The sequence below is a fragment of the Perna viridis genome, chromosome 15 (assembly GCF_037379345.1).
Source record: "Perna viridis isolate PV_CMFRI_1.1 ecotype Kerala chromosome 15, ASM3737934v1, whole genome shotgun sequence".
Classification (NCBI taxonomy): Eukaryota; Metazoa; Mollusca; class Bivalvia; order Mytilida; family Mytilidae; genus Perna; species Perna viridis.
This window is the reverse complement of record NC_142459.1, coordinates 5,885,068-5,905,331: the sequence shown is the minus strand read 5'-3', so window position 1 is coordinate 5,905,331 and position 20,264 is coordinate 5,885,068. Positions and strand designations below refer to the sequence as shown.

General features: G+C 38.8%; 1 protein-coding gene across 8 annotated transcripts in view; it reads right to left on the bottom strand.

Annotated features, from left to right (window-relative positions):
* Positions 1-17,586, bottom strand: part of LOC148596695 (uncharacterized) — a 44,426-nt gene extending 26,840 nt beyond the window's left edge. For 6 of the 8 annotated variants that reach the window (XM_088563805.1, XM_088563813.1, XM_088563812.1 and 3 more), the window contains exons 1-7: positions 17,443-17,586; positions 13,148-13,198; positions 10,379-10,471; positions 6,664-6,762; positions 2,810-2,908; positions 1,535-1,633; positions 1,138-1,236 (exon numbers count right to left, since the gene is read on the bottom strand). In XM_088563805.1, coding sequence (XP_088419931.1) covers positions 1,138-1,236; positions 1,535-1,633; positions 2,810-2,908; positions 6,664-6,762; positions 10,379-10,471; positions 13,148-13,165 — 507 coding nt within the window. In that variant the 5' untranslated portion in view covers positions 13,166-13,198; positions 17,443-17,586. The remainder of the gene's footprint in view (positions 1-1,137; positions 1,237-1,534; positions 1,634-2,809; positions 2,909-6,663; positions 6,763-10,378; positions 10,472-13,147; positions 13,199-17,442) is intronic. The other 2 variants (XM_088563810.1, XM_088563806.1) reach the window with 2 other exon arrangements.
* Positions 17,587-20,264: the final 2,678 nt, after the last annotated feature.

The window sequence follows — 20,264 nt, the reverse complement described above, 5'->3', positions numbered from 1 at the left end:
CCACCACCTGGGGCACACATCTCAGTTGCTCTGTGGGCAGAGCGCCTAGCCCCCGGCTAGGTTTCTGAGCACTATTTAGTCGCCTTATACGACAAGTTTAGCGCTGCTGCAGGCCTATTCTTTTAACACCCGGACCTGCACGGGTTGCTTGTCGTAAAAGGCGACTAAACAGTGCTCAGAACTATAGCCGGGGGCTAGGGCGCTATGCCCACAGAGCAACTTGGATGTGTGCCCCAGGTGGTGGAATGGGGTACCCCTGGCGTGTTACATGCTAGGGTTGTCAGGCTATAATACGGAAAACCTGACTGCAAACCATAGTGGTGCACCGTGTTGGGAAAGATGCCACGTTTCTCGCACGTTAAAGAACCCTACTGTGGTATTCTCCCGGAGTAGGAATCATAGGGCTCCGCAACAGGGGACTAAATTGCCCGACCCTACCCGTCTCTCCCCATTTTGCAGTGGCAATCAAAATTTGTCGACCCCATTGTCCTTGTGTCCCATCCCTTTTTCATTTCATCATTTCATGTTCATTTTATCAATTTCATGTTTATCGTCTGAATATAGCTGAAATATTGCTGCTTGGACGTTAAACCCCAACAAACAAACAAAACTGTTATATTATGTTAAAAGTGTAAAGATGTAAAAGAATATATATGGTCAGGTTTAATTGATAACTATGCATACTTATATGACAGAAATATCCGGGAGAATACCACAATAGGGTTCTTTAACGTGCGAGGAACGTGGCATCTTTCCCCAACACGTTGCACCACTATGGTTTGTGGTCAGGTTTTCCGTATTATAGCCTGACAACCCCAGCATGTTACACGCCAGGGGTACCCCATTCCACCATCTGGGGCACACATCCCAGTTGCTCTGTGGGCAGAGCGCCCTAGCCCCGGCTAGGGTTCTGAGCACTATTTAGTCGCCTTATACGACAAGTTTAGCGCAGGTCTATTCTTTTGACACCCGGACCTGCACGGGGCAACATAATATAACAGCATAATTTGATTGAAATATAGTGATAAGTATAAGGCACTTCATGCAGGGGTTGTCAGGCTATGATAGGGAAGGCCTGACGTTAAACCCCAACAAACAAACAAACAAACATAAGGCACTTCACTTAACACTACTAACCTTCTGGGTACGTGAATTTAAAGAGGAATTATTTTCTAGAAGACAGGAAACCATTGACTTGTAACATCTTTCTACTGCCTTATGCATTGGTGTTTCTCCCTGCAATTAATACACCATATGATTCTATTTTTATAACAAAGATTTCAGACATTTTCAACAGTTTGTCTAATATGTTATCGAATATATAAAGAAAACTATGCGAGTACATATCCAACTAAGTGTTACTAGTATTGTATTGTTAACAATTTCATGTTTACATTGAATCTATGAATTGACGCATTTAAGAAAAATAAATTGAAGATATTCTTCACGACAATGTCAACAAATTATGTATGTACACATAAGGGATTCACGAAAAAAAAAGTATTTGGACACTATCCACTTAAAGCACACTCACACAATTGTCTTTGGAATTAACCGACGCCCCTTTATTTAATAGAAGCGAAGCTGTAAGATCGTTGTTATTTAGTGCTGCTAGGTGTAAAGGTCTGGAACCCTTTCAGAAAATACATGACATGACTTGATATAAATAAAATCATATAAAATATCATGTAGGAAAATGATAATTTTCAATTAAAAAAAAATCATCGATTTGAAACATAGCATTAATCCATTATACTACATAGTGAAGTATTTTAACTTTTTTGTTATAACTTCACTCTTGTTCAAGTTGGTTTCTTTTCAGGTTATATTATTTTAACATGGAAAAAAAGCACTCTTTTCGAGTTTAATAATTCAAAAACAATAAGGTTCACTTCATTTAACACACTAATGATTTACTCCCATTTCATAAACATCCTGATTTCAATGGGAACTGAAAAGTCATAGCAAAACAGAAAGGTGGTGCGAAAAACGAATTCACAGATCTGATATTGTGAAATAGCGACGTTTGTGATTATAATTTCCAACGAAAACATTTGATTTTCTCTTATGATTTTTTTCCCATTGTAATAGATAACAAAATAATTTACAATAACATATGGAAATTTAAGATAAGGAAAACCAGAAAGCATTAAACAATCTAAAGCAGTTATAACTTGAATCCGAAAATGTTATCAGCGAATCGTCCGACAGAGGTACCCGTCGTTTTGCAAGTCAGTAAAATTGGGTAATAGTCGAATCATGCTTTTATTTATATATATAACGGTCTGTATATCGCCATAGATTCAATGATTCTTTAGAAGAGTTAGAATCAGCATATTTAAACAATTGAAATTTTCTTTTAAATCTTACGTCAATTCTTCCCGTAAGACTAACAAGTAATGTTTACATGTCCTTAACATTAAGAATGTTCGACATGGATTCTACATTCAGATTATATGACAATTAAGGAGGTAGACCTAGGGTATGGGACAGAATTCATAAAAATCGTTGGAACGTTTGTAGTCGGCATTTAACATCAACCTCATGTAAGCATCAGAATAACCTCGACTTATTTCAGAACCGTGCAGATCCGGGTGTCAAAAGAATAGGCCTGCAGGTGCATCCCTTTCATGTTAAACCCCAACAATCAATCAATCGACTTATTTCATTTTGTTTCAAATAAAAGCTTGACAGGCTTTGTTGAAATTGAATATGATACAAACATATCACTGAATTCATGATTTATGTCCCTTACTCTAAGTCCACCTCCTTAATTCAAATAATACTTTTGCGTATTTATGAGACTTACATTCTTGTCTTTTGCATTGATCTTTGCCCCTTTATCCAATAAAACGGAAACAATAGAGTCGAAACCATGATATGCTGCATTGTGGAGAGGTGTTAATCTCTGTAAAATACATTACACTCCATTTAACGACCGTTTACCGCTAACTCAGTAAATAAAATGACACATTCAGTTCGAGTGTCTACTCAGTTAATGAGAATAGAACACAAACACTTTTGTCGATCGTTAATTGTTTGTCAGTTTGTCTTGCTCTGTTAATAAAATAATATATAGGTTAACTATATAACGTTAAACTTCTTTTTATTCATTAAAAAATACATACATATTTTAATATTCATTTTCAAAATTTTGTTATGCGGACACGTATTTTAAGGATTAACCTCTCGGCAGAAGAAATAGAACCAATTACATAAGAATATATAGTCACAACCCAATAAATCGAAATGGGAATCTAATCCAGACGTTCTACCATGGAAATAATGATATATCATTGTTATCAGTAAGTTTAAGTTATAATTTATAATATAATTCATGCGTGTAGAGTCAGACTAATGGGTAGTTGAAAACCCTCGGAAACATTTCATCAACCTACAGTCTCAATAATCCAGTGGTTTATAAATATAACAATACTTATCACATATAAATAATGCAATATATCAGATTTTAATAGCAAAGGTGACATTTTAATAATTTATCTGTGTTATATTGTTTATAAAATTCAAGAGTCATCTTTGTGAGCTTCAAAATCGATCATACACCTGCCTTTTCAAACAGGTTGCTGTTTCTTTTTTCTTCATTATACTACTGTTACAAGAGCCCTTTTTATCAGAATTTTCCATGGCAAAGGAATCATTATTTGTCTGATGAGTTACAACAACGATATCAATATACCCAAGACAAAAAAAAAAAAAAAAAAAAACAATGTCTGTGAGTGTAAATGTTTTTAAGAATCATGCAATTTTCACTGAAAGTGATTTATTGATGTCAGATATTTTATCAAAATTGACTTTAAATCAGTTGGATATATAAGAAAAACAATGAATAAAATGGAAAAAATGAAAAATGTTTTCACCGTTACCATAGCAACAACCACTCCTTAGCAACCACTAATTTAGGGCCTAATAATCACAAAAACATAACAATTTGATTGTATATTTTTTGTATCTAATGGTGGAAATTTACCAAACTAAATAATTAAATTAATGAAGTGTGTCTTATGGAAAACAATTTACAAAAAAGTACAAAGCAATCTGATTGGTTAAGATCTGGTTACCATAGCAACCAAAATTCTTAATTTTTGGCAATTTGAAATATACGAAAATACGCTATCTTCAGACCCATTTTGCTAACAAGAGCAAGAAGATATTAATTAAATGTATTCATGGATGTGTAGTAGATGCTCTCCACTGAAACATATCAAAAATAAAAATATGTAGCATATCTTTGTTTTCTGCTCATTTGGACCTTAAATCACCCCCTGTAAGGACTTTTCTTCTTAATTTTTTTCATACAAACTTTGACCAGACCATAACTTTGTTGTCTTTTGATCTAGACTTCTAATATTTGGTATGTTGGTATATCCTCTCAGGGTGGAGTGTCGCGTACCAGAGTGAGTGACCTTTGACCTTGACCTTTAAACTCAAGGTCAAATAACATACAAATTTTGGCAAAATACGATACACAATTTTGTCTGTGCCATTACTTTTTGGTCTTTGTACTTAGATATCTGACCTTGGCTCCAAGGTCAAAAGTCATCCAATCTAAAACATTTCACTCTAACTTGATATGATTTACTAATATGTCAAACAGGTCAGATATCTAAGTACATTTGACTCCAAGGTAGCCCGTGCAGGTCCGGGTGTTAAAAGAATAGGCCTGCAGCAGCGCTAAGCTTGTAAAAGGCGACTAAATAGTGCTCAGAATCCAAGCCGGGGGCTAGTGTACTTTGCCAACAGAGCAACTGGGATGTGTGCCCCAGGTGAAGGAATGGGGTACCCCTGGCGTGTTACATGCTGGGGTTATCAGGCTATAATGCGGAAAACCTGACCGCAAACCGTAGTGGTGCACCGTGTTAGGAAAGATGCCACGCTCCTCGCACATTAAAGAACCCTACTGTGGTATTCTCCCGGAGTAGGAATAATAGGGCTCCGCCACAGGAGGCTAAATTGCTCCACCCTACCCACCTCTCCCTCTATTTCCAGTGGCAATCAAAATTCTTGACCCCATTGTCCTTGTGTCCCATCCCTTTTTCATTTCATCATCATTTCATGTTCATTTTATCACCAATTTCATGTTCATCGTCTGAATATAACTGAAATACTGCTGCTCGGACGTTAAACCCCAACAAACAAAACAAGACTCCAAGGTCAAATGACATAAAAAATTTTGGCCAGGCCATAATTTTCTTTTGTCTTTTTACTTGGACATCTGATATTTGGTATGGGGTTATGTTTTCTCAAGGCGAGGCGCCTCGTACTAGATTGGTTGACATTTGAACTTGACTTTTGACCTCATGGTCAAATAACATATCAACTTTTGATTTGATGAGTGTTAATGAGGACAGATGTCATATGACTGATACTAAATTGTTTTTATTAATTTTTGTATTTTGAGAGAATTCCATCAGACCCAAAAATAATATTTCTTGCTTTTGTTGATCAACTCTTGACAATATATCCCATTTCCTTTTTTTTAACTACTGTTTTACTGAAATGCACATCTTCTTATCAAAATGTCCCAGGATTACATTCTTCTGATTTCCGCTAGAATCTTGGTTTCCATGATTACTCTTCTAAACATGAACATGTAGGTTCTTGTTTACAGAATATTTCAAAATGATTTATAATTTTGTTGTTTAAACATAATGTCACAATACTGTGACTTACTCAGCATGGGATTTTGTGCCAGAAATTTAGATAAGAACAATTGGAAAATCAACATTTATCATATATTATAGAAGCATTATAAATGGATAACTAGAGGCTTAAAAGAGTCTGAATCGTTCACCTGGTTTACCATTTGTTTATCCGAAAAATGGCAATGAGACAGGCTAAGATAAAATTAACTGAATAGTCAAATGCAGGAAATGCTTTTACTAGCATTTTATGACCTGAACCAGAATTTTGCTGAAGGCAGCAGTTTTTGAATTATTTAAAAAAAAAACTCTTCTGACCCCTTTGTTCCATTTTTAGTGTAGGCAGCCATAAACATTTTTAATGGATTAAAAAACACAAGTCATTTCGGGCACAATTCACTAAAGAATTAATATTCTCTATTTCCATTAACTAATCTTAAATGGTTTTAGAGAAGAAGATTTTCAAAATTGCACATATAAATGTGGAAAAATTAAGAATTGTTTCAGGAGCCATAACTCCTACTGTAGTAAACGAATCATTTCGAAAATGTCGGTATTGGTCAATGACGTAATTGTCGTAAAAGGCGAGGGGGCTAGGGTGCTCTGCCCACAGAGCAACTGGGATGTGTGCCCCAGGTGGAATGGGGTACCCCTGGTGTGTTACATGCAGGGGTTGTCAGGCTATAATACGAATAACCTTACCGCAAACCATAGTGGTGCACTGTTTTGGGAAAGATGCCACGTTCCTCGCACGTTAAAGAACCCTACTGTGGTATTCTCCCGAAGAAGGAACCATAGGACTCCGCCGCAGGAGGCTAAATTGCCCGACCCTACCCACCTCTCCCTATTTCCAGTGGCAATCAAAATTTGTCGATCCCATTGTCCTTGTGTCTGTATTAACAAAAAATATGCACAAATCATACCCGTTTATTTTTCTATATAAATCACTAAGTAAAGACTTAACTTTCGTATTGAATAGGTATCATAAACATATGCAACTTACATAATCGTTGTGTGCATTTACAGAAGCCCTAAAATCAAGTAAACACAATGTAATAGATACACGACCATTATCTGCTGCCTTGTGTAGTGGTCTGTCTCCCTGGAAATGAAAAATCACACGATCAGTTATTTATTTTGTTGATAACTCAAGTCCAGGTCTTTGTTTATCATTATCAATTGAGTCCTTTTGCATGAATTCATTTATTGTAATTTTATCTTTTCATGTATCGTTTTGTTTGTTTGTTTGTTGGGGTTTAACGTCCGAGCAGCAATATTTCAGCTATATTCAGACGATGAACATGGAATTAATGACAAAATGAACATGATGAAATGAAAAAGGGATGGGACACAGGGACAATGGGGTCGACAAATTTTGATTGCCACTGGAAATAGAGGGAGATGGGTAGGGTCGGGCAATTTAGCCTCCTGTGGCGGAACCCTATGGTTCCTACTCCGGGAGAATACCAAAGTAGGGTTCTTTAACGTGCGAGGAACGTGGCATCTTTCCCAACACGGTGCACCACTATGGTTTGCGGTCAGGTTTTTCGTAGTTTTCGTAGTTTCATGGTTTTTCAATAGTGGTGCACCGTGTTGGAAAAGATGCCACGTTCCTCGCACGTTAAAGAACCCTGTTGGATGGAACCTTTGCGCTCCGCAACAGGAGGCTAAATTTCCCCGACCCTACTCATTCCTCTCATTTTGTGGCAATCAAAATGTTTTGACTCTATTATCCTTTTTTTCATTTCATCATCATTTCATGTTCATTTTATCATCCCTTTCATGTTCATCGCGGCTCGGGCGTTAAACCCTAACAATCAATCAATCAATTAGATCATGTGATTTTAGCCTCATATTTCATATTTCGTCCTACACTTACAGATCTAAAAAAACAACTATTGACCAAGCTATACGACAAACGCGATGACATTTTTCTTTGTTTTCAACTTTGACTTCAGTTGTGGCAATATCCCTTTAGCAATTGCGTATTGAGTTTTCATAATACAACTCATACGTTATGTCCGAGCTTGCCGTAACTACGCAGACTTTATGTATCGCATTATTTCTGGAAAATGATTATGATGCTGCATAAATGTTATAGTCGACATCATGAACTCATTGATCGATACGGTGTATCTATCTGCATTAGAAAACTGACTTGTTTAACGTATCGTCGTTTTTCTATCCTCTTTCGTCTACCCTAGATTGGACGTTTTGTGACCAAAAGCAGAGGACACCTACCCTACCGGTACACCTGGTCCATGCTCCCAGTTGTTGTTGTTGTTGGGAGTCCGAGTTATCATGGTTATTTTGTGGTCTTTGTTCCTGGACTCCATTCTTTTGATTTCCATTAGAATCTAGGCTCCCTTGATTACTCTTTCAATATTTTAATGTACCCAGCTTTCTCTTTGATTCGTTCTCATTAAGCAATCCAAGTTATGTTGTATTACCTAGCGTGGTACTATAACGTCATCAACGTCGATTGGTCCACACTACGATTCAAATAATCTCAAACAGAACACTTTTACTTAATGTTAATAAAGTATATAATTATCAGGAATGTATCATATAGAATACCGGAGGACGATTCTATTGTACGCGAGGAACGTGGCATATTTCTTATTATGTTGCTCCACTTTGGTTTGCCTGTCATGTTTTCCGTATCATGGCCTGACGACCCCAGCATGTAGCATGCCAGGGATTACCCATTCCACCATGTGGGGAACACAAGCCAGTTGTTCCGTGTCGACATATTCCGAAACATCTGTCAGAATTTTTTAACATCAGTTATTAATGGTGCTCATATTGAATGGAAGAATGATTGTGTCAGCCCAAGGCCACCCATTAGTCATCAACGATGAGGAAACCCTCACACCACAGAACAGGCTGCATCTTGCCCTTTATGCTCAAGAGACATAACTGAAGATGAAAACGACACAAGACATACAGAGGCCAAAAATTCCTGATTTAGGATAGCCGCGAAGAGTGCGGAAAAATTTTTGCTCTATTAAAAACACCTAAACAGCAGTTAGCTGACATGCCAGCTATCAACGTGGTACTTGCATTAATATATGAACTTAAGAATGATCGATTGATTGACTGTAGGGGTTTAACGACCGAGCAGCAATACTTCAGCTATATACAGGCGGTGAACATGAAATGGATAATAAAATGGTCATGAAATGTGACGAAATAAAAAATGAGATGGGACACAAAGATAATGGGGAAAGGGAGAGGTGGGTTGGGTCGGGCAATTTAGCCTCCTGTGGCGGTTCCTACTCCGATAGAATACCACAGATGGGGTCTTTAGCGTGCGAAGAACGTGACATCTTTCAAACACGTTGCACCTCTATGGTTTGCGGTCAGGTTTTCCGTATAATGGCCTGACGACCCCAAAAAGTAACATTCCTGGGTTACCCCATTCAATCACCTGGGACTCGCAACCCAGTTGCTCTGTGGGCAGAACACCCTAAACCCCGGCCAGGGTTCTGAGCACTATTTAGTCGCTTTTTACAAGGTAAGCACAGCTGCGGGCCTATTCTTTTGACACCCGTACCCGCACGGGGAACTTGAGAATGAAATGCTTTAAATTCGGAAATGTTGTGGGATGGAGAATTCCAGGTCACAAATCAATGTCTTCCTTAATTTCATTATCAGTGCGTGTTGGAAGTCTTTCATAATCTGATATACTGGGGTTGTCAGTCCGTAATACAGAAAACCTCACCGCAAATCAAAGTGGCGCACCGTGTTGAGAAAAATTGACTGATCGATTGTTGCTTTTTAATGCCATTCTGGCGACCTGGGTTATATCACGGTAAGAACATTTAACAATCTGAAAATAATAAAAACAAGATCGAAGTCTCTTAATACAAAAAAATAAATTAAAACAAAATGCTCTTTATATATAAAAAGATGACCCGTGCAGGTCCGGGTGTTAAAAGAATAGGCCTGCAGCAGCGCTAAGCTTGTCGTATAAGGCGACTAAATAGTGCTCAGAAACCTAGCCGGGGGCTAGGCGCTCTGCCCACAGAGCAACTGGGATGTGTGCCCCAGGTGGTGGAATGGGGTACCCCTGGCGTCTTGCATGCTTGGGTTGTCAGGCTATAATACAGAAAACCTGACCGCAAACCATAGTGGTGCACCGTGTTGGGAAAGATGCCACGTTCCTCGCACGTTAAAGAACCCTGCTGTGGTATTCGATAGGAGTAGGAACCTTTGCGCTTCGCCATAGGAGGCTAAATTGCCCGACCTTACCCATCCCCCTTTTTCCAGTGGCAATCAAAATTTGTCGACCCTATTATCCTTGTGACCCATCCTTGTTTTCTTCATTTCACGTTCATTTTATCATCCATTTCATGTTCATTGTCTGAATATAGCTGAAATATTGCTGCTCGGACGTTAAACCGCAACAAACAAATATATAAAAAGATAAGTAAAAAGGTAAATTTAAGATATAAAATAAACATAGAAACTAAACTTCGATATAACGTTTCTCACACGTTAAAGAACCCTGTTGTAGTACTCGAAAAAAAGAAGGAACCTTTGCGTTCCGCCAAAGGAGGTTAAATTGATCGAACCCCCACCTCTCCATAATTTATCGGCCCTGTTGTCCTTGTGTCCAATTCATCGTCCAAATATAGCTAAAATATTGCTGCTTGGATGTTAAACATCAAAAATCAATGTACTATAATGTTCAATGACGCTATCTGATATCCTACCGTTTCTTTCTCTGCATAATTCACATCAGCTCCTCTTTCAATCAGTTTTTTTATTTCATTAACATTTCCAAATACAGCCGCTTGTAGCAGTTCCTGATAAATAGGTAATAAATTTCGATTACTAATGTATAAACATTCTACTAAAACATCTATGCTATAAAAAACTTCCTTAATCTGTTAATAGTACCAGTTAAATTTTCATAACCTTTTCTCCGCTTATACCCTATGTTGGAATTTGGCAATAACTCCAACATGGCATAGTGTTGCACCGTGTTGGGAAAGATGCCACGTTCCTCGCACGTTAAAGAACCCTACTGTGGTATTCTCCCGGAGTAAGGACCATAGGGCTCCGCCACAGGAGGCTAAATTGCCCGACCCTACCCATCTCTCCCTATTTCCAGTGGCAATCAAAATTTGTCGACCCCATTGTCCTTGTGTCCCATCCCTTTTTCATTTTATCATCATTTCATGTTCTTTTTTCATCAATTTCATGTTCATCGTCAGAATATAGCTGAAATATTGCTGCTCGGACGTTAAACCCAACAAACAAACAAACCAACATGGCTTAACAGATCAAAATGAAAATTTGACCACAAATAGATCTTATGCTGAACACTTTTACCTTTGCAAGAATTAGGCTAAACCTAACGGTTTTGGAGATATGTGCGAAAAACTACCCCTGTATTCTTTTTTTTTTGTAACGGTGGTCATGTTTTTTGACGGATCAGTTCTATGCATAATACCATGAGAAACATTTATACCAATATTAGTTCTAATTGGTCCAGTTGTATTAGAGGAGAAAATATTTGAAGAAACAACATTAAAATAGGAGTAAAAAGGATAATAACTTAAAGTTGGTGTTACAGATTAAAGCAATAATCTGACCACAGATAGATCTTATCATGAATAACACTTTTATTGTGTCAGAATTTGGCTGAAACAAACAGTTTATGAGATATAAGCGAAAAACCCGTATGTTCATTTTTCGTTGTATTGGCGGCCTTGTTTTTTTATGGAACAAAAATCCTGACTTCAGTGCTGTACAAAATACCCCAAGGTAAATTCTTACCAGGTTTTAGTAATACAGCTGGACAGAGTAGAACACAAATTGGTTTGAACGTTTCTTATGGTATTTTGCATATGCATAGAAATCCGTCGAAAACTATGACCGATTGATGGTTGGGGTTCAACGCCCGAGCAGCAATATATCAGCTATATTAAGGCGATGAACATGAAATGATGACGAAGAAATGAGAAGAAGAATGGGACACAAGGATAATAGGGTCGACAAATTTCAATTGCCACTAGAAAAAAGGAGGGATGGGTTTGGTCGGGCAATCTATCCTCCTGTGGCGGAGCGCAAAGGTTCCTACTCCTATTGAATACCACAACAGGGTTCTTTAACGTGCGAGGAACGTGGCATCTTTCCCAACACGGTGCACCACTATGGTTTGCGGTCAGTTTTTCCGTATTATAGCCTGACAATCCCAGCATGTAACACGCCAGGGGTACCCCATTCCACCACATGGGGCACGGAACCCATTTGCTCTGTAGGCAGAGCGGGCTAGCACGGACCAGGTTCCTGAGCACTATTAAGAAGTTTTACGGCAAGCTTAACGCTGCTACAGGTCTATTCTTTTGACAACCGCACCTACAAAAAGTTAATCATTTGGTTAGGGACATATACGTGGAGGCCAGGAAAAATCGCAATAATTTGCAGTTAATTAATTACATGCTGGGATTGTCAGGCTATGATACGGAAAACCTGACCGCAAACCCTAGTGGTGAATCGTGTTGGGAAAGATGCCACGTTCCTCGCACGTTAAAAAAAACCCTGCTGTGGTATTCTCCCGGAGTAGGAACCAAAGCGCTCCGCCACAAGAGGCTAAATTGCCCGACCCTACCCACCTCTCCTTATTTCCAGTGGCAATCAAAATTAGTCGACCCCATTATCCATGTGTCCCATCCCATTTTTCATTTCGTCATCTACTTCATGTTCATCGCCTGAATATAGCTGAAATATTGCTGCTCGGGCGTTAACCCCAACAAACAAACAAATTTGTATTAGCTCAATCGTCATGGTCTGGTCTATGTTGTACTTTTTACAGATATGGACAAAGTGACGCAATGTTAACGAAAAGTTAAGTCATAACGAAGCATTCTGTTACAACAAAAAACGGCGGACCTCAATTTTGTTGTATTTTTCCACACACTGGCAACAATTCTATGGCCCCGTGCAGGTACGGATGTCAAACGAATCTGCCTGCAGCAGCGCTAAGCTTGCCGGAAAAGGCGACTAAATAGTGCTCAGAACCTTAACCGGGGGCTAGGGCGCTCTGGCCACAGAGGAACTGGGTTGTGTGCCCCAGGTTGTGGAATGGGGTACCCCTGGTGTGTTACATGCTGGGGTTGTCAGGCTATAATACAGAAACCTGACTGCAAACCATAGTGGTGCCCCGTGTTGGGAAAGATGCTAAATTGCCCGACCTTACCCATCCCCCTTTTCCCAGTGGCAATCAAAATTTGTCGACCCTATTACCCTTGTGACCCGTCCTTTTTTTCATTTCATGTTCATTTTATCATCCATTTCATGTTCATTGTCTAAATATGGCTGAAATATTGCTGCTCGGACGTTAAACCCCCAACAATCAATCAACAATACTATAATTGTCTAATTTACCTTTTTGGCGACCAGGGTTGCAAGAGAATTTTATTACAAAATGGAAATATAACATAATATTGATTTTTGAAAAATATTTTTCTTCATACCTCGTTTATACTGTTCATTGCAGTGTCCTTGTCTTTTAGTCTTTATTCCATCTAAAATCAAATAAAAGAAGAAAAATTAATAACTAGTCTAGATGAAATCTCTGCACTCCACATAGACACTAGTGTTTAGGAAGAACACTGGTTCGGATTTACCCTATTTTAGTCTTGGATGACGCCCTTGCACACGAAAGATTTTTTAGCTGCTAAATAGACTTTCTATACGCATGAACAACAGTATACTAGTAGATGAAATTATTTTTAAAATGTTTATACCTTAAAATAGAATTGGTTTCACCATGCTGATTTGGATCAAATGCCATTGGAAAATGTTTGACGATCACGCAAGATTTCAAAATGAACAGCATTCTAATGTCCATCGCGTTAAAAAAGTGCGGAAAACATTAAATTTACTGAAACGTAACGGCCGTAACTCCTGTAAAAATCATTAAAAAACCAAAAATCAATTGGTAAACCAAAAATGTGGAAAACTTTAAATTCATTGAAATTTTCAAGCGCCGTAACTTCTGTAAAAAATCATTCAACCGTAATCTGTAACTTTTCTTAATAAGGCCACATACAAAAAACAAACTTATTTGGTGAAATCATTACAAGAAAATGTGCAAAAACTGCGGAGAGACAGACGGACGCCCGGTATTTCCTTTGTCCCCACGCTACGCGTCGCGGGGGACAAAATTGAAATTTCTCACAATATTAAAGGGAACTCGCTTACACTATGAACAAAAATAAGTACTGTCTGTCCCAGGAACAGTGATTTTCCCACTGACTTGAGCAGTGAATTCCTGTCAAATTACTATGCAAGAACTATAAAATGCTATTATTTGGTGCAGGACATGGCAGTACATAACAGTCCTTACCCTCCTACTATTATGAACTGTCTATCACTTAAACAGTCGTTTGTTTGTTTGTTGGGGTTTAACGTCCGAGCAGCAATGTTTCAGCTATATTCAGACGATGAACATGAAATGATGAAATAAAAAAGGGGTGGGACACAAGGACAATGGGTCAAAAAATTTGATTGCCACTGGAAAAAGGGAGAGATGGGTACAGTCGGGCAATTTAGCCTCCTGTGGCGGAGCCCTATGGTTCCTACTTCGGGAGAATACCACAGTAGGGGTCTTTAACGTGCGAGGAACGTGGCATCTTTCCCAACACGGTGCACCACTATGGTTTGCGGTCAGGTTTTCCGTATTATAGCCTGACAACCCCAGCATGTAACATGCCAGGGGTATCCCATTCCACCACCTGGGGCACACATCCCAGTTGCTCTTTGGGCAGAGCGCCCTAGCCCCCGTCTAGGGTTCTGAGCGCCTTTTACGACAAGCTTAGCGCTGCTGCAGGTCTATTCTTTTGACACCCGGACCTGCACGGGGCTAAACAACATTTAAAACATCCATAAAATTATTAATACAGTCGTGTAAATGCAATAAAATGCATCTCCTTCACAACACATATATCATTGCTAACGGGAGAGCATGATTTGACTCACAAAATGTTAGGCCTCCACCGATGATCGAACCCTAGACCGCTCGATGACAAGCCAGCAACCAACCGATTCGGCTAAAGAATTAGTCCTGTAGCCAAGTGAATTAACTAGCTATTTAAATAGCACTACCTACTACAACATGAAATGAAAAAAAAGGATGGGACACAAGGATAAGAGGATCGACAAATTTTGATTGCCACTAGAAAAAGGGGGATGGGTAAGGTCGGGCAATTCAACCTCCTGTGGCGGAGCGCAAAGGTTCCTACTCCTATCGAATACCACAGCAAGGTTCTTTAACGTGCGTTGCAAGTTCTGATTATAGTTGATTTTATTCTACATCAAAAGGTGATTCGAAATTCCACCCATTTATCATCAATCTTTAAGAAATTACGCATCGTTCTACAATATTCAACAGTTCACTTGATCACTACGAACTAAATTATTACAGTGTTCATTCTTTTTAAATGTGATTAATGACTGCGTTGACATTGAAACCCAAAATTAACTTACTATAAAATCATGAATCGGATGAATGCATACATTGATTTCATTCACACTGTCTACAACTTGTTAATTTGAAATCCGCGACTAAATGTATGAGTATTTCTTTAAACTCTACCTTTTTATCAGACTGCTGTGTTTTTTAAGCTTGGTTTATGTCGTAGTTTAGACAACTATCATGGTGGAACAATACAAGAGAATTGTTCAAATGGAATGGTATTTTTATGTCCTGCAAAAATAATATTCTTTCACCATCATCCGTCTCCCTCATATTTCTTACGATACAAAACGCATGCACAAACTATAATGATACTTTAAAATAATGTATGCATGTACAGTGGGAATACATTTTATTCTTTTATGACAAAATCTTACTTTTCGCTTTGAAGTGATTGAAATAATAGAAAAACCGTTTTTTTTAAGTTTCTAAGGCGCTTTCGGCAACTAAAATGAAACTATGGAAATCCGTATATACCTACGGTAGTGATGTCGATTTATACTTTGAAAAGATTCCAATATTTATTCCGGGGGCTAGAGCGCTCTGCCCACAGAGCAACTGGGATGCGTGTCCCAGGTGGTGGAATTGGATACCCCTGGCGTGTTACATGCTGGGGTTGTCAGGCTATAATACGGAAAACCTGACCGCAAACCATAGTGGTGCACCGTGTTGGGAAAGATGCCACGTTCCTCGCAAGTTAAAGAACCCTATTGTGGTATTCTCCCGGAGTAGGAACCATAGGGCTCTGCCACAGGAGGCTAAATTGCCCGACCCTACCCACCTCCCCCTATTTCCAGTGGCAATCAAAATGTGTCGAGCCATTGTCCTTGTGTCCCGTCCCTTTTTCATTTCATCATCATTTCATGTTCATTTTATCATCCATTTCATGTTGATCAGTCTGAATAGAGCCGAAATATTGCTGCTTGGACGTTAAACCCCAACAAACAAACAAATAAATGTTGTTTAAACTATTATGGGCGTGCGAGTAATATTCACATAATAATGAAACACTGAGTAAACAATTATACTAAAAAAAAAAATAAGCCGGGCCTACTAAAATCGTAAGAAATGTGAAATAAGCAAACGTCTAAAGAATGTTAAAGCTGAAATCTAAAGTGATGATTTAAACCCTTAATTATTGTCTTTTCTCTTCAAGTATATCTAGATAGCATTTCCGATAGACGTCTTTTTAATGAAAAATTGTAATCGCCTGCAGACGTTGACGTAAACATTGATTATGACATGTAGTATTTTATGTTATATACTGTGAAATTACTTTTGTTCTAGGGGTACCAGTTTTCGTGCTTTTCGTGGGTAGGCCGATCCACGAAATTTGGTTCCCAACGAAAAGGAGTATCCAATCGATGTGTATACTGAAAACCTCAAAACCACTTATTCAAGAATCCACGAACTTGTGTTTCATCCTTTATCCATGAAAATTGGTATCCACGACATAAAGTACTTCCACAGTAGTAGAAAATACTCTTGAAGTGCCTTAACTGTCCTGCGTATGGCCTGATAACCCCAACACGTAGCATGACTGGGGTACCCCATTCCACTACCCCCCGTGCAGGTCCGGTGTTAAAAGAATAGGCCTGCACTAAGCTTGTCGTAAAAGGCGACTAAATAGTGCTCAGAACCCTAGCCAGGGGCTAGAGCGCTCTGCCCACAGAGCAACTGGGATGCGTGTCCCAGGTGGTGGAATGGGATACCCCTGGCGTGTTACATGCTGGGGTTGTCAGGCTATAATACGGAAAGCCTGACTGCCAACCATAGTGGTGCACCGTGTTGGGAAAGATGCCACGTTCCTCGCACGTTAAAGAACCCTACTGGGGTATTCTCCCGGAGTAGGAACCATAGGGCTCCGCCACAGGAGGCTAAATTGCCCGACCCTACCCATCTCTCCCCATTTCCAGTGGCAATCAAAATTTGTCGAACTATTGTCCTTGTGTCCCATCCCTTTTTCATTTCATCATCGTTTCATGTTCATTTTAACATCAATTTCATGTTCATCGTCTGAATATAGCTGAAATATTGCTGCTCGGACGTTAAACCCCAACAAACAAACAAACAAACAAACATGTTCTCGTTCATCGTCTGAATATAGCTGAAATATTGCTGCTCGGACGTTAAACCCCAACAAACAAACAAACATTCCACTACCTAGGTTCTGAGTACTATTTAGTCGCCTTTTACGACAGGCTTAGCGCTGCCCCGGACCCGCTCGAGGCATTTTAGCAAGATATGTATTTTGCCCCTTTACATACAATATGAAGAAATTGAATAAATTACCTTCATTTGAATCTTTGACTGATTTGTCCTCGGTCCCTTTTTGTTGTTGGTAAGCCGTGATAAATATAAAAATGTCCGATTAAGTCACAACTGAAATTTAAATACTTATAAATGCCTGGTGTCAGGTGTTTTGAAAGCCAATTTTCTCTTTGTTGAAAATACTTATAAAACGTTTAAATAACAACAGCAGATTTCATGCTATTCATGATTTCAAATACAAATACTGTTATTGAATAAAGAAGAAAACGTAACATTCTATAGAACGTTACGGCTATACTTTAAAATCAAACAATAAATTCAAAACTTTTAAATGAGTATGCCCAAAATAAACAGGTAACACAACGAAGTTTCGAACTTAATCACAAGATAACTTATTCCTCATACCATGAACCAAAGTACCCGTCCTCTCCATATATTGCCCCTCTGAGATCCGGGTGCCAAAAGAATAGGCCTGCAGCAGCGCTAAGCTTGTCGTAAAAAGCGACTAAATGGTGCTCAGAATCGTATCAGGGGCATAGGACGCTCTGCCCACAGAGCAATTGGTTTGACTGGGTTTCATTTTATCGTCATATCATGTTCATCGCCTGAATTTTGCTGAAATATTGCTGCTCGGGCGTTAAACCCCAATAATCAATCAATCTCCATATTTTATACCTTGACAATTATTTATTGAATACTTTTACATATTAATATTATGACGAAAAATTGATTGATTGCTTGATGTTTAACGCCCAAGCAGCAATATTTCAGTGATATATTCATGTGATCCATGATTTCAAATAGATATACTGTTATTAAATAAAGTAGAAAACGGTACGTCTCAAAGAACGTTATGGCTATGATATTTTTATTCATACATTACGTTACGTCTCAAAGAATATTACGTTCATGATATATTAAAATCAAAACTTTATAACATGTTTATGTCTTATTTTAACTTGGGGCCCCGTGCAGGTCCGGGTGCAAGGAGGCTGAATTGCCCGATCCTACCCATCCTCCCCCTTTTTCTAGTGGCAGTCGAGATTTGTCGACCCTATTATCCTTGTGTCCCATCCTTTTTTTTTATTTCATCATCATTTCATGTTCATTTTATCATCCTTTTTATCGTCTGAATATAGCTGAAATATTGCTGCTCGGACGTTAAATCCCAACAAACAACAACAAAATTAACCAAAGTAATTGCCTTCTCCATATAGTAGACCTTGCCAATTATGAAATAAGTTTACATCTGATGATGAAAATTGTTTGTTTGTTATTGTTTGTTGGGGTTTAACGTCCGAGCAGCAATATTTCAATATTTCAGCTATATTCAGACAATGAACATGAAATGGATGATAAAATGAACATGAAATGGAAAAAAAAAAGAAAGGATGGGTCACAAGGATAATAGGGTCGACAAATTTTGATTGCCACTGGAAAAAGGGGGATGGGTAAGGTCGGGCAATTTAGCCTCCTGTGGCGGAGCGCAAAGTTTCCTACTCCTACTAAATACCACAGCAGAGTTCTTTAACGTGCGAGGAACGTGGCATCTTTCCCAACACCGTGCTCCACTATGGTTTGCGGTCAGGTTTCCGTATTATAGCCTGACAACCCCAGCATGTAACACGCCAGGGGGTACCCCATTCCAGTTGCTCTGTGGGCAGAGCGCCTAGCCCCCGGCTAGGTTTCAGAGCACTATTCATTCGCCTTATACGACAAGCTTAGCGCTGCTGCAGGCCTATTCTTTTAACACCCGGACCTGCACGGGGCTGATGAAAATTGAAAATGAAATGGCTGATGAGATGAAAATTCGATGGAAAACAAGGAGTCCCTAACAGGTCCGGGTGTCAAAAGAATAGGCATGGTGCAGCGCTAAGCTTATCGTAAAAGGCGACTAAATACTGCTCAGAACCCTATCCGGGGGCTAGGCGCTCTGCCGACAGAGCAACTGGGTTGTGTGCCCCAGGTGGTGGAATGGGGTACCCCTGGCGTGTTACATGCTGGGGTTGTCAGGCTATAATACGTACAAGCTGGCCGCAAACCATAGTGGTGCCCCGTATTTGGAAAGATGCCACGTTCCTCGCACGTTAAAGAACCTTGCTGTGGTATTCTCCCGGAGTAGGACCCTTAGGGCGCCACAGGAGGCTAACTTACCCGACCCTACCCACCTCTCCCTATTTCCAGTGGAAATCAAAATTTGTCGACCCCATTATCCTTGTGTCCCATCCCATTTTTCATTACATTCACATTAAATTAAATCAACCAATTAAAAACATCGATTTCTTACGGGACAACGGTTTATTTAATAAAACCTAAATTTTGATACATTCCTTAATTTTTCAGTTTTTTAATATTTTATCGAAGTAATGTTTGTACGTATATTTTATGTCTTAGATTTACCTTTTCGTACCTTTTGATATGTAAATAGATTTTTGTTTTAATTTCATTATTTTATTAAGATACTTTGATCTTGCTTTTAATATTTTCATTTTGTTCAGTGTTCTTGCCGTGATATGGCCCTGTTTTCCGATACGGCATTAGAAAACAATCAATCAATCGAACTAGTAATTGAGAAAACATTCTTCATAAACACAAAAGTTCAAATCCAAAGCACCTGCGATTGATACTGAATGCTTTCCAAATTAAAACACACATAAGAATGGAGAACTTATGTCAAAATCCACTCATTTAAAAAGTAATCGTTTCGTTTCCATTATCAAGCGCCATCAAGAAGTTGCAATACTGTTCTGTAGAATATGAATTTTTTTTTTGTTTTTTTTTTGTGAATATACCAACATGTTCAATAATACCTACGTATAATTGATTGGCATTTTTAAGGCAAT